The sequence below is a fragment of the Anarhichas minor genome, unplaced genomic scaffold (assembly GCF_050575085.1).
Source record: "Anarhichas minor isolate MPS153535 unplaced genomic scaffold, ASM5057508v1 ptg000002l, whole genome shotgun sequence".
Taxonomy (NCBI): domain Eukaryota; kingdom Metazoa; phylum Chordata; class Actinopteri; order Perciformes; family Anarhichadidae; genus Anarhichas; species Anarhichas minor.
Genome location: NW_027466448.1, coordinates 4573756 through 4591004, shown reverse-complemented (window position 1 = coordinate 4591004; position 17249 = coordinate 4573756). Strand labels below are relative to the sequence as shown.

The 17249-nt window shown below is 42.4% G+C and overlaps 1 protein-coding gene across 1 annotated transcript in view; it reads left to right on the top strand.

Moving 5' to 3' along the window:
• unc5cb (unc-5 netrin receptor Cb) overlaps positions 1 to 17249 on the top strand; it is a 101700-nt gene that overhangs the window by 59541 nt on the left and 24910 nt on the right. The window contains exons 3-4 of the mRNA XM_076086316.1: positions 4165 to 4308; positions 9319 to 9422. Of these exons, the coding sequence (XP_075942431.1) occupies positions 4165 to 4308; positions 9319 to 9422 (248 nt within the window). The remainder of the gene's footprint in view (positions 1 to 4164; positions 4309 to 9318; positions 9423 to 17249) is intronic.

The window sequence follows — 17249 nt, the reverse complement described above, 5'->3', positions numbered from 1 at the left end:
GGCACGAGGCAAGAGTAAAAAAAGGGGCTCAGAAGGAACAAAGTGTGATGGCAATTTTTTACGATTGGCCTTCCCCACAGTGATGATTTAGCTTCAGATACTCACCCTCCTGTCACCTGAACACCAATGCATTTACCTCCCAGTGGTGAGGGCAGGTTAGAGTCCGTTGTCAGCAAAAGGAGAATTGATATGAGTGAATGAGAAGCAAATTAATTATAAGTAGGCACAGCTACAGTAGTGTAATATACACTGGAGACACCTTGTCACACTCTCTGAGATACGAGTCAGGAGATCAAACGAGTACTCTTCATCTGGGCGGATAATCAGAGCACTTACCCCCTTCCTCCTCCTTCAGTGCTCCTTCAATGACCAATGCCTCCTTTTCTGCCCGACTGGTCTGATCAATAATGTTAGCCAGTGCTAACACTAAGGAGCTAGACTAGCTCATTTTAATGACCACATTAATAATAAATCATCTCCAATGAGGCACCCTACTTCAGCCTATTAATGGGACCTGTTGTAGAATCATTTCTACTGCTAATGGCCACATTGACATGTGTGAAGTAGCCCCTCAACACTGGTCCTGACATGGACCATGCTCGCTTGCCCCTCTCGATTGCAAATTGAGTCTGTGTCTGTGTGTGTTTTGTTGTTATCATTGTAATGTTATACAGTGTACTGAGAGCTGCTTGATGAGCAAACAAATGAGGTCACTGGATGAGGTCAGCAGGCCGATCAGAGCCCTGCTCATCGCTAGAGTGATCCTTCTGATGTGTTTCAAGTGCAACACGTTCAGGAAGAGTTTAATCCTGCTTGAATGAAGTCATGAATTACTCTTAAAGTAGACTTATAGCTGGTCATCACCGTCACTTGAGGCTATCTTATGGTGCAGAGGGTTCATTCTAACATTAGACGGATATTTCCCCGCTATATAGAACCTTCTTCAGAAACAGTCTGGAACACAGATGGAAAAGAATTAACTGATTCTGGCGCATGCTTTACACCCTTGGAGAATCTTCTCATTGTTTCCACTATTGATTTTACCTCTACTACTCTGTGATGTTCTAACATCCATCACATCCATCCTTGAAATTCTCAAACTAACAATCCACATCCTCTCAGACACATTGGCATCCAGTACAGACAACCACAGACACACGCGCCCTTGGACTCACACGTGCATGTGGACACATACATGTAGTAGCGAATGTGCACACAACAGACGCGGCTGTTCTCCTGCCTGTCGGCACACTGTGTAAATTTTACATGAGCGCTTAGCTGGTGTGTGGGATGTCACTCTGCCTGGTGTGTGTGCCAGAACAAGGAGGCTGTGTGAATGCTCTGAACCTGAAGTAAAATGGCATGTTAATTTGTTCAACCACCCGGTCCCTTTTCATTTTTCATTCAACCAGAAATTCAGACACATACTGTGTAAACCTAGTCGAACTGTAAAACAGATCCTGAACTTTTGTACAAATTGTGATCATCCAGAGGAGGAGAATAAAGGTGGGCTTATTAATATATGCATAAAAAGACTGAGACAAATATATCGACTGCTAAGATACTTTGCTTTAAAGTATTCAGTGAGATTTCCATTCCATTGTAGCGATATCTACAACAGCAGTTATGAACATGTGTATGCCTTTTTACTGGCACAATAAACTGAAAGCAATGTTTGGGAAATTAAAGGAACACAACGGTTGTCACTTTTCCAAATCAAACAATCAATGTAAAAGGTCAAAATTGCCCAACAGATTATAATAATAGATTTGATAATAAGATTTGTCTTGATAAATCTATTGCATTATGAGCGAGCTTTCACACTCAATTTTCAATTTTAGATTACTGGCAAAGGTTCGCAGTGTGTCACAAAAAGGTCCATTTTATGTCTAGTTCAGCAGGAAGCCGAGTGAATCACAATATAATGAATTAGATTTAAGGCAAAGATTGGGTTACTGATTGAATGAACATTGGGACACAATGAGTCACTGATTTGTGACACAAGGCAGCGCATGATAATGATGTCACGGCATCTCTTGGGTAAGCTCAGTAAAAAACACACACACACACATAACGTGAATGGTAACTTATTAAATATACAGTAGGAGCAATAGTTTTAATTTGTTAGCAATGAGGCCATTACAGAAGTTATTTAATCAGTGTTAAAAACACACGTTTAATTCAGTTAAAGCAGGCGTAATTTATTTTATTAGCTGCTGTCACTGCAAAAAACAACGTGCTCCAGCTCTAGTAGCTTAGTTTAGCACACAGCCTTTAAAGTTACTTTAAAGTTATCAGCCTAATCCAGTTTAGTACCTTAACGTTACATCTGACAGATCGTGTCTGCTAAATAAAGGCAAGTCGAACTGTTGGCTGGCTAACTATTAACACCCAATACTAGTTTAAGTTACCTCACTAGCTAAAACATAACACCTTTGTTTGGACAAGCTCCAGTTAAGTACTTAGCTAGCGTTGTTACAACAAGGCCGCATCATTAATTCTGCAACTGCCCCCTGTTTGCACTCTGTGCAGCCCTTTTAATTTGTGTCTCTTCGAGAGACATCAGCCTCCCCATTGTTTTTGAATTAGCAGGCAACGGTGTGCACTAAGGACAGAGAGTCGGGGATGTTTGAGAAAACGATATAAATGTTTTTTGTTTTTTTTAATTAACGTAAGCCATTAAAATGTGCAAAAGTACAATATCTGTTACAAGAATACGATGTACACACCCCTGTTCATGTAAACAGATTGGTCATGGGTGTGAGTCTGGAGACACTGACTCAAAGCTTCCAGACAGTAGCAGTTTTGTAAGAAATGTCAATACATGGTCAATACCATACAATGACTAAATGACTACCGGTAACCACATAAGTGCTCAGTACAAGAACAGCGTGCAGAACTCATCAATCTCCTTATTGGTTGTTCTACAACTGCAACAGAAGACTCAGTTTCTGTCGTAATGTCAGCTAACAATAAGACACAGCTACAGACCGAGTCATCTCTAAAACAGAGTAACTAAAGAGTCGGGGAAAGAAAGCTGCCGGGGTAGTGGTTTGTAATGCCGATGACACGATCTGATTCATGGTGGACAAAAAAAAAAAATGTGTATAGATGCATCCATCCTGGTGGTAATGGTGTAGAGAATGTTTCCAGGGCACACAAAAGGCCCTTCAACAGGGCACAATTTGAATGCCACAGTCCATTTTCACATTATTGCTGACCAGGTACTTGAGCATGACAGTTCCGGGAAAATGACATCAACTTAACTTTTTTTCCAGTGGGCTGAACACCCCCCCCACATTTATACCTAACGGAGCAGCACTTTGATGATGAGGTGGCATTGGCTATTCACAGCGTGGTCTCAGCATGTTCTTGTGAAAAATCCACAGTACTGTCGCAGTCATTCATGTCCCCTGACCACATGACAGGTATCAACACATAGAATAATTGTCCTTTTTTTGTGTCAGTCCTGCTCATTATGGGTTCAGATACTATAAATCAAAGTGTTAATTGTCTCCTAATGTTTTAAATACAGTACAGTGAGTTACTATAGCACATTTCTCATTTTTACAAGGACCTCATGAGACCACCATTGTCCTCACAGATATCTCATTCAATCAAAACGGGATGATGGATTGAGCTGCAATAAGGCACGATATTGCATGTGAAGTATCCGTAGCTTCAGTGAATGCTCGTGCACCACATAACCCATTCATTTATATACACACACAATTCCTATGCATGCTCGACATACACACACTGTAGTGGCAGCGTAATCTGCTCGAGAGGGGCAGCTGTGGGTAGAGGCATTTGTTTTGAGGATGAGTTGTTTGTTTGGGTCCTGGCACCCAGATGAGCAGTAATCAGAGGAGTTAGCAAACAGGATTGTGGTAGCCATGACGCCGAGAATCCTCCCCCACAGGGCCCGGACCCAAACAGCTCAGCTCTCTGGCTCTGGAATCGGGGCCAGACTGACACAAATACCCAGTGTCAAAGCATGTGATGCGACTGATTTTAAATTGTACTGATTTGTGATTACAAGGTAGTGTATATTGTATGTGTATAAACCAATTAATTTTGGTCTGTTTCAGTTCATTGGAGCTCTTCGTTCCCTGTCGATATGTGCTAATACTGCCTTTCAATCCTGTCTGTCTTTCCTCCCAGGACTGGTAGTGAGAGAGGCCAGCATAGAGATCACTCGGCAGCAGGTGGAGGAGTTGTTTGGGCCGGAGGACTTCTGGTGTCAGTGTGTTGCCTGGAGCTCTGCGGGGACCACCAAGAGCCGCAAAGCCCACGTCCGCATCGCCTGTGAGTATTCTCCCCTCCCTTCATCCTGCTCTTCATCCCATTATTCAGTCTTTATCTTCTCTCTAATCTTTGTATTCCTCTCCAAACAAAATGTCTTGGCTGCCAAGGAAATGCATCTCAAAGACTGACTTGTGTATCAGGACAGATTTACAGATTCTGGAGATAGAAGCAGTGAAAAATGGGACCCAAGTGTCCCTTTGAACTTGAGTTGGTAAAAAGCCGACAGGATCTGAATCCCTCTCCTTGTGTACAGTATAAACCAGTGCAGAGGATGGGGAGAGCCTCAGCAGTGTATACACATTAGAGAGGCTACGGCACATGTTTATGCCAGTTTTACCTCTTTTTTTCTGTAGGTGGTCCTCATTTGTTCACTGGCTTTGTGTTTGTCCTCCGACTGAGATGCATAACACAAGTCCTTTCCAAGTAAAGAGAAACATTCTGTTGCCTCTAAAGTTTGGGCTAATTTTTTCACAACTGTTTCCCAAAGGATGTGCCAATCAAAATCTGAAAAGTAATGAAACCCCAGAGGGCATGGTGAGGAAAGCAGAGATGTAAGAGTAGTTCGAGTTGTGACATGAAGGCATTGCTTCTGCAACACAACACACATATTACATAACACAACCGCTTCCACGGTGTTGTCAAAATTCCCCCCGAAGGGACTTCTTTTGTAGTATCAAGCTAGATCACGCTGCACACTTTCAACTCCTGACTAAGTCATTTCAATTGTCACTTCATTGTGACTGACATGTGGCAACCAGACACAGAATGCAACACACACTTGCAGCGTGTATTGTAGTCTGCATCAAATGTATTGTTATCACTGCTGGAGAGGGCGTGATGGGGATATCGCTGTTTGGCCGGCAACTCTGCGCCACTGTCGGAATGATTTCATTTTCACTATACAGTTCTGCAGAGTAGCACAGTACGGAGTCAATATCCATGGTTTTCACTTGGTAACGTCATATACAGTATCTGTCTCTCTCGATTTTGATCCCACCTAATTCTCATTTTCTTTCCCTGCATCTACATATTGCTGTGTCTCTCGCTCTTTTATGGTTTCCCCCTGTTTTCTGTACAGTTGCTCTTTGAATTCAGTGTAATCCCTCTTTTTCAAACACCAGCAGCTCGTCTCATTACCACTTGCTGCTGTTATACTAGCCCGGTGAATCAGAATCATGCCTCTCAGTCTCCCCCGCTGAGCCCACTCCCGCTGCTCCACCTCCTATAATCACCCATGATGAGCAGCCTTCCAGCACTAACCTATCCCTCAAATCACAATGGACCCCTCTTCCCCTCCCATTAGCTTCTGCTGAATGGATTAGCTCCTCTGCTGTGCTCTCTCTTCAGGCAGCCTTCTTCAGAGCCGGGCTCGATCCTGTTAGGCTAATGGAAACTGGGCTTGTTTTCCTTTCCTCTCCCATCATCTAAACATATACAGTTTAATCAGACGGTGAGTCAGCGCCAGCGCTGGCAAGTTAAGGGGTTGTTGTGTTGAAGAGCTGGCTTTTCAGACCTTAAAAAAAAGGCTGGTCTGGCTAAAAGTATTGTCAGAGATTCTGTGTGCCTGCCGGAGGATGAATGTGTAAATTCCCCGTGATTGCCTTTTCTTCTTGTGACCTCCACAAAACCGTTTTGATTGGCCTCCATAGTTGGGGAGCAGTGATTGCTTGCCAAAAAGAGAGGCAATAAAAGCATGTGCATACAACCAAATTAAATAAATGAATCAAATCAACTGAAATGCGTTTCAAAAGATTGTCGAAGGGTGAAGTTTACTGAGAAAGCTGGAAATTGATTTTCTTGTTTGTTTGTTTGTTTGTAGCATTATAATTTTACGAGTACAAGTCGAGTCTCCATGGTCATTCCTAATCTCGGTCCGCATCAGTACCTTATGATTCACTCAGCGAGGAAGCCTCTGAAGTGTAAGGCTGGTGTAATTTAGCATGAAAAGCAGCCAAACTTACTGTACCCACTTAAGGTAATGTTGTCATATGTGAATCCTTCTGAGGGCGAGCGAGGCTGGAAGTGTTTATCTGCTGAGGAGGGAATAGTGCGACTCCCACAGGAATGTCGACTCAGCTGGCCCCCACACCCTTCAGTGTCCCACAGTACTGTTCAGGGTTACGATGAGTGAGGAGAAGAGAGGCTCTAGAGGGGGAGCATAATTTAAACCCACAACCAATAAAATATGCAGAGCAAAAATAATCACTTACATGCTACTTACTGTGTTTCATCAAGAGGAATGTCAAAGGTTTGCAAAGGATGATGGAATTAACAAAACAAGCACTGGGTGTTCAATTCTGGTTGAACAAGCTGTAGTTGATCTGCTACAACAAGCGAATAAAAAAAAATAAAAAGCATGAATATTTTACATATACTCACAAACACTGGCCAATGCAATTAATTCTAATCATTTAATTCAGGCTATTCTGTGGTGTTTATGTTTTGTACAATAATTGGAGGTAGTTGTGGGAGTAACAGACACTGAAAGAATGAAATACAGACGAGGTGGGTTTTCTGGAAACAAAAACAGAAATATCCAAAACAAGCTTATTATGTGGCAACAAAACATTTTTGTTTCGATTGCTTGGGTTTAAGGAGGTTATTAAGTATTTACTCCTTCTCATGATCAACACACCAAACCAAACCAAAACCTGCTATGCACCGTACCATGGACGCCACCTCCAGTATGGCTGCTACAATACGACACACTGAGCAGCCAGGGAAGACTGACTGACTCTTCATAGGTTTATGGAGAATTCATATTTTATTTATTGGATTTGTCTGCAGTGCATATACTGTGTAGCATGAAGTGTGTTCCTGTGTAGGATGACAGTGTGCCTGCTTCTTCTTCTCCTCACCTGTCATATTGTGACTACATCTTCTTTTATCTTGTGGAGGCAGTTTGAACTCGCATTCATCTCCACATTGTCGTTCTGACATCAGAGCAGCAGTAGAATGACTCTTACAACTTCAAACAGCAGTGCCCCTTTGAGATATAGTTTTGCTGCCTCTTTTCCTTTCCTTACCTTTCCATCTTAATAAAAACAAACTGTTGGTCCTCGGATCAAATTCCATAAAGCTTTATACGTCACACAATATGCCCCTCCAGTCATTCCTTCTTTTAATTTCATACCAGACTTTTACAGAAATTGCTTTCAATTCAACACTCACGCTTTTTTGGCTTTTATAATACATTGAAATTGTGGAGTTAGGGTTATTATTCCCCTGAAGACATGCATACTCACAGGTGGAATTGGGACATGGATTGAATTTGTTATTTTTTAAGGTTAATTTTTCCAAATAAAAAAAATGAACCTTAAAATGACTATATGTATTCTTTGGGGCCTCCAGGTGTAGCCTGATCATGTAGTCTGTAATAAGAACATGATCTAGTTTCTCCTGCAGGGAAAGTGGAACCGTTAGCTGAACAGTGAAATGTCTCTATTTAAGTATGTGTGCTCATGTAATAGCTATTGAACAAAGTGATGAAATCAGTAAATTGAACCTCTCTTTTGATCATGTTTTAGGGCTGTCTTCTTTATATTCTATAGTAGTGATGAATACGTAACATCTATCCTTACTATATCCATTCACACACGTACCGCAATCTCCCCACACATTGAGGAACAGTTATTTACGTTTATAGACGTGGGTACTGTAGCCTATTACATTGTACTTATTATGTGCAGTCTGCTTCAACTTCTGAAGTACAAATTCTGCCATGTGCCACTGCTCATCTGAAGGTGCTTTTAATCTACACTCAACTCAAACCTTGAATTCCCAACCAATGTGCTATTGTACAGTTCTCTATTGTAAAATACTTCTCTTTTTTTTTATCCTAACACACAATGTCAGTAGCAGTCCATTACTGTAATAATAGTGTTCTGTGTATAAGATCTGCCATATCGTTTGCTGAATTGCTTTACCGGGGTTATTTCTGGGTTTGTTTCCATGGACACAGTTGGGTGTCAGTAGAGGAGGAACAGAAGAAATGTGTCGGTATCAGAAACCTGGATATTAAAAGTGAAGTAAACGCAGACCCCCAACACGCATCTTACTGTTGCAGCCTTTTTGCAGTATTATTAGAGCTGCATCTCAGTCTTTTAACATGTATGTTTCCTGCTTAGTTCAACCCTTCAAGGTCTGAGCTTGATTTAATGCTTCACTATAACCTCTCAGCTTGTAGTCTTTGCACAGATATCATTTCCAACTTGGTTTGTCTCACTCTTCCGTCATGCTTGCCTTTCTTAGCAGGACTGGCCTCGGTTTAAGGTTGGCATAGTTGCAGAATTCAGCTCGTGCCTGCTTCTGTATGTATAATTGTTGTATAGGAAAGACATGTTAGAGCATGCTGTATTGGATGTCGTTACTGCTTTTGATTAAATGTGTCCGTAAAAAGGCTTTTAAAACTGTTTCTGCCAAGACTATTGGAAAGGCTGTGGAAATGTTATCAGTGGAGTTTGGAGGTTTGATTGTAGATTTGATGCTTCAGTAACTCCAAAGTTCCCAAATGGTGCTGTAAGTCCTCCATTAAGCCCTCTTCTCTCCCCCCTCCCCTCTGTTGTTGTGTATGATGCCCACTGCGCCTGTCTCAGTCTGTGCAGCAGGTTATGATATATGTCTAATGGGCTTTGGGTTCCAGTGTAGCATGACACCTTCAGTAATCCTGCCCTGTCAGCTCCACTATCCTTGCCCAGCACTACTCCGTCAGGGCTCTCACGCCACAAAAATATTAGTTTTTCATTGGAGGGTGAGAGATCCCCTTCTATCCATCTTCTCTACATCTTACTTCAGGGAGGTTTGTCTGTTAGCTGAAGGAGAGAGGGAGATAGAAATGAAGCAGTTAATGTTTCTAACATTCAAACACACATTTATTGCTAGTATACCAATACTATATTATTGATTTAATCAGTATTTAATATTTAACATAGCTTTTAAATAGCCCTTACATTTACCTGTCAATGAGATATAAGTAAATATTGATACACAATGTGCTTCTGTCCATTGTAGACCTCAGAAAGACATTTGACCAGGAACCTCTTGGGAAGGAAGTGTCCCTCGAACAGGAAGTGTTGCTCCAATGTCGCCCACCTGAAGGCATCCCAGCTGCTGAGGTAAGGTTCAAAATACATTTCATTGGGCCACTGAATTGTAGTTGTTAGGATCGTTATATTTTGTAGTTTGAAAAGATAGGTTCTAATATGCACTTCTACATGTTCGCCATAGAAATGCACTTCTACATGTTCGCCATAGAAATGCGGGCAGTTGTGATTATCCAGACTAAGCCCAGCCAAAAGTTCTCATCTCAAATCCAATAAACTGGCTGCTCTGCAAAGAGGTTTATGTGAAGCGCTTCACTGACAGTTTTTCGTTTCAGCTGAAATGTGGCCATCGTTTCTGGTGTGATTACGTTGTTTTTGTTGTATATAATGGGGAGCTAAAATGTCCAACTCCCCCATCATTGTATATTTAGCATATGTATTTATTAAGATGTATTCTATGTTTTCATAATACCAGTCAATGGTTCTGTTATTTCATGACACATAGAAACTGTGTTGATAGCAGAATTTTCCTTAGTTTTGAACTCTGCTCATTTCAGAAGTTGTAATAATATAACACTGAATAAATGCGACACGGTCCAGCGCTCAGATAAGGACATTTTTCCACCACTGCCTGAGCTAGTTAGACTGTTTGGGTATTTCCTGAACATCAGCCAGTCCCTGCAATTTGGTCAGAGGAGAAAAGAAATTCTAATTATCTGCAGCGGGGAAAAAAGAATAAAACCAGTTGTGTCCCCGTGTTGCCTTAGCTCAGCCAATATCACCTCCCTGCTCTGCTTCCTCCCTACCCTACAGTAGAGCACTGTTACCGCTGCATTTGAAAAGGCTCAGTAGTGATTGCAGGAACATAAATAGAGGATGAAAGAGTGGTTTGATATTTTTTTTTGAGTTGGGGGTGTTGGGCCTGAACTCTGTAAAGGCTTGTGATTGACCAGGAAAAGCCGAGTTAAGTGAGTGGAACTGCACAGCATTTATCCCCGCTGAAAGCGCTGACAGGCTAAATGGACGAAAGTTTGGGACTGCCACTCCGCAGACTCTCCTTATACAATCCAGGCTTCAGTCTGATAGTGTTGCTATAACAGCCATATAGCACTGGTGATTTTTGCTGCCTGTCTGAGGTCTCTCTGTCAATCCTGGATTGGCTCTGTGCAGCTATTAAAGACTCAGCTGGGGTTCAATCATGACACATCTATGCTTTCTGAGATATGGAGTTGCTGTGGCAACATAGATTTTCAATGAAGGGTAAATAAGAGGCTTGCCAACATTTACTGTGTGTTCAGTCTGGGTAAAAGTGTGTGTGATCAAGTAGAATCAGTGTTGTTTTAATATAGTTGCCCATCACCAAACCAGCCATCTATTCAACAAACGAGAGGAAAAGTAAAATTCTACTCGGAACATTTTATTTAAACTTTTTATATTATGAGGTCAACATTTAGGATATGATGTTCAGCATTTGTAGCAGGCAGTTCACATCTTTAAAAAAATAAAAATAAAGAAGAAAGAACAGATTGTTTGAAATTCTCCCAGCGTGCATCATTTTCTGTATCCTGACTAAGAGCAGTGATTGTTTACGGTTTACTTTTCCTTCTATGATCAAGTTGGATTTTGTGTGTGTACAGAGGCCCTTTTTTAGCTTCTTTAATTACTTACACTTACCTCATGGGTACAAAAGAAAGACAACAGTTCTGTTCCACAAGTTGTTTTTCCGAACTCAAACACAGCTGCCTCAGTGGGAAAAAGGACAAAACCGAATGCTGCTTTTTCATCTGTGTTTTTCAGGGCTTTTCTCACACAAGCCCGCCGGAGAAAAAGCCTCGGAGAAAAAAGCAGATGGGCTAAGACTGTGGTTACATATGACTCTGCAGAAATGTGTAGCAGCCGTTGTGAAGGAGGGATATGTCATATTTCACCCACTCTAAGACAAAAAAAATAATATCGAGGGGATGAGAGAGGCTGAGGGAGAGGAGCTGTTGAGGTTTGTCGGGGTTGGATCCGGTGGGTTGTTTGTCAGGCCTCCAGTGGGCTGTCAGTTCGCTCTGGGCTTCCTTTCCAGGGCTTTGCCTTGCGAGGGAGAAGCTAGCGGAATGGCAGGCTTTGACTGAGCCACAAACCCATACTCTTAGAGCACTTTTGTTAAATCATGTGGACTGTATGTGATGGACATTGTGCTGTGTGGCACACACACACACACACACACACACACTGTGCTGACTGCACATGAACTGTCACATCCCCGCTTTTCCACATGTCGGGGCACCAGCAAGGACATTAACACGACTGTGTGCCCAGGCACACATGATGCCATGCTGCCAACAACTCAGCTGAGCACTGAACGTCTACTCTCTGGAGTGAACAGTGTGATTGTGGCTGACCTGCTGGCAGAAAAAAAGATTCACTGCTGATGTACTGCTTCCCCTTTTCAAACTAGAATAAAAGAGCTTTGTGAGGATTTTAGGTTCAAACACACAACTAACATTATAATAGTTGCGAGCACTGACACTTTTACTTCAGTTTTAATGAAGATATTTTGTTGAGATCAGCTATAATGCCACATTGTTGCAGCTGTTTTAGACGAAGAGTTAGCAAAGTAACTCACCCCCCACACACAGATACATCCTCAGAGCTACAAAGCCCACGTTCTCAAAAATCAAAGTAAGTCGTTCACAATTAGTTTTGATCTCAGATTACAAAGTGGAACTGAGCTATTTGATGTTATCCAGCATCGGTCTTGTGTTCCCTCTTCGACTTCCCACTTTACAGATGATTTACATTATAGGTTTTCACGACGGTTTACCACAGTAATGACGTTCTGTTATTCTATTTAAGTGGTTTTGAGTCTTTGTTGGCTTCCTGCAGCGGCTGTTGCCCCGAAAATTAAACATTATGCTGAATAATCAGCTTTGCTCCTGTGATGGTGCAGCAACTTTTCGTAAAAAGAAGATATGAAACAGTTCCCATCTGACATCTCAGAGGTTTTTTCATATTCGGAGTTGAGTTTGAGGCATCCTGGCCCTTTTGTTTTGACAGGTTATTCAAACTTCATACATCGATTTTCTGGTGTACAGATAGTCCCGGAGTTGTGGAATACACACACACACACACACACACACACACACACACACACACACACACACACAAAGAAAACAAGCAGCCGACATTTATTTTGGCTCTCCTTGCGACCATTACCAATGGAACTTTGGCCTCAAAAGACTGAAATACTGCGAGTGAGGTTTCTGAAATAGCACAAGGATTCAGTCATCTGAACGTCTTGTATAGTCTGAATATATTAGACACTCACCAGGCCCCCTAAAAGTCATTGTTACACATTTCTATTGCCATGAATATTTGATATATACTTAATCAAAAGCAGAAGGAAAATGTAACTGTCGAGACTATTATTGGATGGAAGGGAGAGGGAGTGATTTGGCAGGAAAGGCTTGGTTTCTGTATTACGTGCGCTCACATGCTGAGCGCTGGCCATAGATAGAGTAAAGGTAAAGATGGGGATGGAAAACTTTCCCTCAGCTTAACACTGATCATTCTCTTTTAATACCTCCATGAAGCCCTTTCTTCGACATCTTAAGGGCCTCTACAGAAGTAACAATAGCCTCTTTTCATACTCGAGAACATGTGGCAGGCTCATATAATTGACTTAAATCTCCTTGTGAAAGAATGCAGCGTTATTGTTCCTTTCTCTTTTCTTCTCCCATGCCCTCCATCTCCATCTCCACTTCAGAGCACTTGTCACAGCCCTGAGAGAAAGACAAGAGTTCAGAGGTGATGCAGCACTGTGAGCTGCTGAGCCTGTTTCCATGGAAGCGGCTTTTTAATTCAGGCATCTCCTCAGTCAGCCGGGGTCCTGCCGTGTTATCATGGGTAACGAGTCATTGATGCTCTGCAGGGAAGAGGCCCTGCTGCCATGATTAAGTCCACTGGCTTTACTGAGAAGAAAGCTAGGAAACGTAAAGATCTTTACTTCATACTCCCTCATCCAGAGAAGTCTGATGAATTTAGACAGCTGGGACAGCAGCCAGAGCCAAATTCAAGGGTTTCACATGTATTATGTGAATCCATAGAGACAGTAGATTTTGTTATTTAGCTCAAATGATGTTTTCTTACCTTTTTCTTATTCACTAAATGCGCCTGTAATGAATCACAGCATTGACTGTTACGTTATTAAATCTAATCTGGTTCGAAAAACTTGACTGTTGCCCTTTATGGAGATCCAGCGTTCACCTTTTCCACACATCAGACCATGTAAATGGCAGTGATTACTGTTGATGTTAGGTCCAGTTCCACTTAATGGGCGTAGCGCAGACTGCCGCTCATCGGTCACCTTGTCAAAAAAATGTCTGAGTGCTTCATCCCAGTCAAAATGCTGTATAGTGTAGTGTATGAGGGGGGCCAGGAATGTCAAGAGTAACAACACTTCAGTGCCCAGTGAAACAGGAAGTGTGTTTTCATTTAGGTTACCCATGGGAGAGAATGTGTCAGGAGGGCAGACCAAATCCCCCCCCCCCCCCCCAGCAACCAACCAATTGCCCTTTAGGCACCCACCTGTCAATCACTGTAGTTTCCCTTTGCAAAGGCTGTGATTTACTCCAATAGCCCAACATGTGTGAGTGCTGCTGTCCTCTGTACGTCCCTGCACCTTTCTACTGTTACCTCCGCTGGGTCAGGCCTTAACAAACATTTATATGTACAGCTTTGGACCCCAGGGTTTTATTCTGTGCATGCATTCCATCAGACCACCTATGAGAAAGAAAAGAAGATATAATTCATGACAGGGCAAAGACAAGAAGCACTGCTTGGGGCTCGAGAATGATGCAAAGATAAACTGATACTAGAAAACAAATTCAAGACACTACTACATGTTTGGGCTACAAGAGCGGCGTGTGTATTGAAACCCCCCTTGCCAATCTTTGTATTTTGAATCACTGGTTCACCTACCATCACGGCTTTCTCCCAAGCCCTCGAGGTAAACACAGCTTCTTTGTTTACAGTTCCAAAAAGGGCTTAAAATGATAGAAATCACCCTTCTCTACGCAACCTGGACTCGTAGGGAAGGTGAATTGCTGGATGCCTCGTGGTATTTTCTGTTAACATGGCAATGAGACGTAAATGAGGGAGTTCTCATTCTGAGATGAAACCGTTTCTTTATCACTTTAAAATAATTTTCAAACTGTTTACGCTGAACTTGTGACTCGGTTCCAGCTTTTATTTTATCCTTACTCCTGAAGGTTGTATTGCATACAAAGAGAGTTCTGACCTCTCAGTGCACAAAGACCCTCTCCCACGGTGGAGTTATCAACTGAGCTTTTCTAAAGGCTAGAAGAGACTTGGGGAGACCAAGGACTGCATGCACAGAGTGTATCGCACAGCTCTCCACCTTGCAAAGCTACAGCCTTAGTAATATTTATTCTAGTATATTTAATATTTCACATAATATGGCATTAATGTGCCATGTCTCTCTGCAGCCAACTACTTGTCCACCCACACTCAAACGTAGCACAATTTTGGCTTAAAAACAAAATGTGCAGTATAATGGCAGATATCCCATAGTCACATCATCACCATCAAAATATAATCAACCGTTTCGTCAACCAAGGATGATTCATATGCCAATTTTTGAACAAATGTTTATTTATTTATTTATTTTTTATGCCTCCCTAATAAACGGAGAAAAAGAGAGTGGTGAAAACATAAACTCCCCCCCCCCCCAACTTCATGTTGCTTGCACTGTAGGCAGTGAGTGTTTAGGAATCATATTTGAAGAGGCATACGAACTGTGCAAGAGAAAACGGAGAGAGTTGTGTTGCAGCAGTGAAGTGTCTGGCTGTCCTTGGAGCGGGTTTAAGAAATGGCTGTTCTCCTTCAGCAGAATGTGGAGCGCTTTAGGCAGGACTGAGCTGGAGGAGGCCATTACTCCTGGCTCAAGTCTCAGTTATCTGTCTTCTGTATGATCACCGGAACCACTCCAACTCCATCTCTGTTACCTCATCCTCTCTCCTCCACATACACCCTCACAAACACCAGTAATACAGGCGCACACACACAAACAAACATTCACACCCATCACACCTCAATATATCACATCTTGGTGCATTTCAGCTTCTTAATATTTACACAGCTCACATTTCCATTCTTGTCATGTAGGCAGATGCAGAGCATATGGCTTGTTGTCTCATAGTAAGTGATTGAATAATCAGTTTGTAACCTTTTGTGGTCCATTCTCCAGGTGTGTCATTCAAGCCTGTGGCGGGTATATGCTGTGAAAAAAGGGAAATGAATAAATTACATCAGATGGATAGTTAGGCTTCACGTGGAGGAGCAGGGGAGCTCAAAATGACTTCTCTGAAGAGGAGTCTCACACAGGAGTCTTTTTTTCTCTCCCTGTTCTTCCTTTTCACACCCCTCTCCACCCTCACACTCTGCTGTACGTTCTATTTCTGACACAACAGAGATGAGTAGTGAACGGTGTTGCCTTGCACTGGTTCTTAACAAGTGAGTGGATTGTGTACTGGTGCTTAACAAGTGAGTGGATTGTGTACAGTGTGTTTTGTTTATTGGGTAAATTGGTGATGTGCTGGCACAGAGCACAGACGCATCCCACTCGATGGTTACAGTCTGGTCTGCAGCCAGTTGTGCTTTGCTAGTGGGAGAAGAAGTGACAGTGGAAGGACGCTGAAGCTGTGTCCCAAGCGACGTATTGAGGCTGTAGACCCCAATGGTGGGTCCCTCAAAAGACCTGAACATGTGCACCCGTTACAACAGGCATGCATTCCCTTTAATTCCACTGGAAAGTTTATACCTTGAATATTCCAGGAATTTTGCACTTTCTTTTTCTAACCTGTCTTTATTATTTTTCCTTAATCGCACCAGATACATTCTGGTCTGTGAAGTTTCCAGAGATGAAAAAGATGTCTCTCTTTTGTTTAGCTCTCTAGTCTTTCCCTTTCATTACTCACTCACACAGTCAACACCTCTTCAAGACAAAGTCACCTCTTTGTAACCTTTTCGCCGTTCCCTGTCTTTATTCCGTCTTGTGCTCCTTGCCTCTCGGTGATGATGACTACTGGCCATCCTCCCACTCATCTATCTCTTCCTCTCTGTCTTGTGCCTACCTGTCTTACTTTCTGTTCGTCTCCTTCACGTCTTCTCTAGGTTCAGGTATCTTTCTTGCTGTCTCTCTCTTTCTCTCTCTCCTGCTCTGTCACTTGGCTGTCGCCGACCAGATAGGAAGACTCCCTCTCTTTAAGACAGCTGACATGTGGCAATTTCCCTTCGTTAATGACAAGAAATGTGCCAATTACCTCTCCGGATGTTTCACTGCCAATCAGATGCTAACGAGCTGCAAGTGTGTGTGCGTTCGTGTGTGTGTGTGTGTGTGGGTGATTGAGTCTGTTGGCTTGCGAGAAAGTTGGACAAATGCTATATGAGATGTAATCTTCTGCAGATTTTTTATCATTTGAAAGCTTTACACAAGTGTGGTGTAGATTGGCTTACCTTTTCATCTCCGGTTTTATTAATGAGTCCTAATTATAATCGGTACAGAATAAATGATGGGTGAACTGTTGCTCACTTTTGCTCCCGCACAACCGTTCCCACTTCTGACGTACGGTTCTTCCACTTTCTATCTCTCTTCCCTCGGCCTCCCTCCCACCCCTCCATCTGTGTGGAAAAGCGCTTTTGTTAAATTTTTAATTATCTTCTCATATAAAAGTGCTCTTGACATCTCAGAGCAGCACGTTGGGAGACGCTGCCTCTGCGATTGGTGCAAAATTGGATAACCACCTCTTTGTATCAGCTGTCCGTCTCGATTCGAAGAATAGGCCTTTTACTTACTAATATCCTGTGCTCTGCACACACTGATGTGAGCTC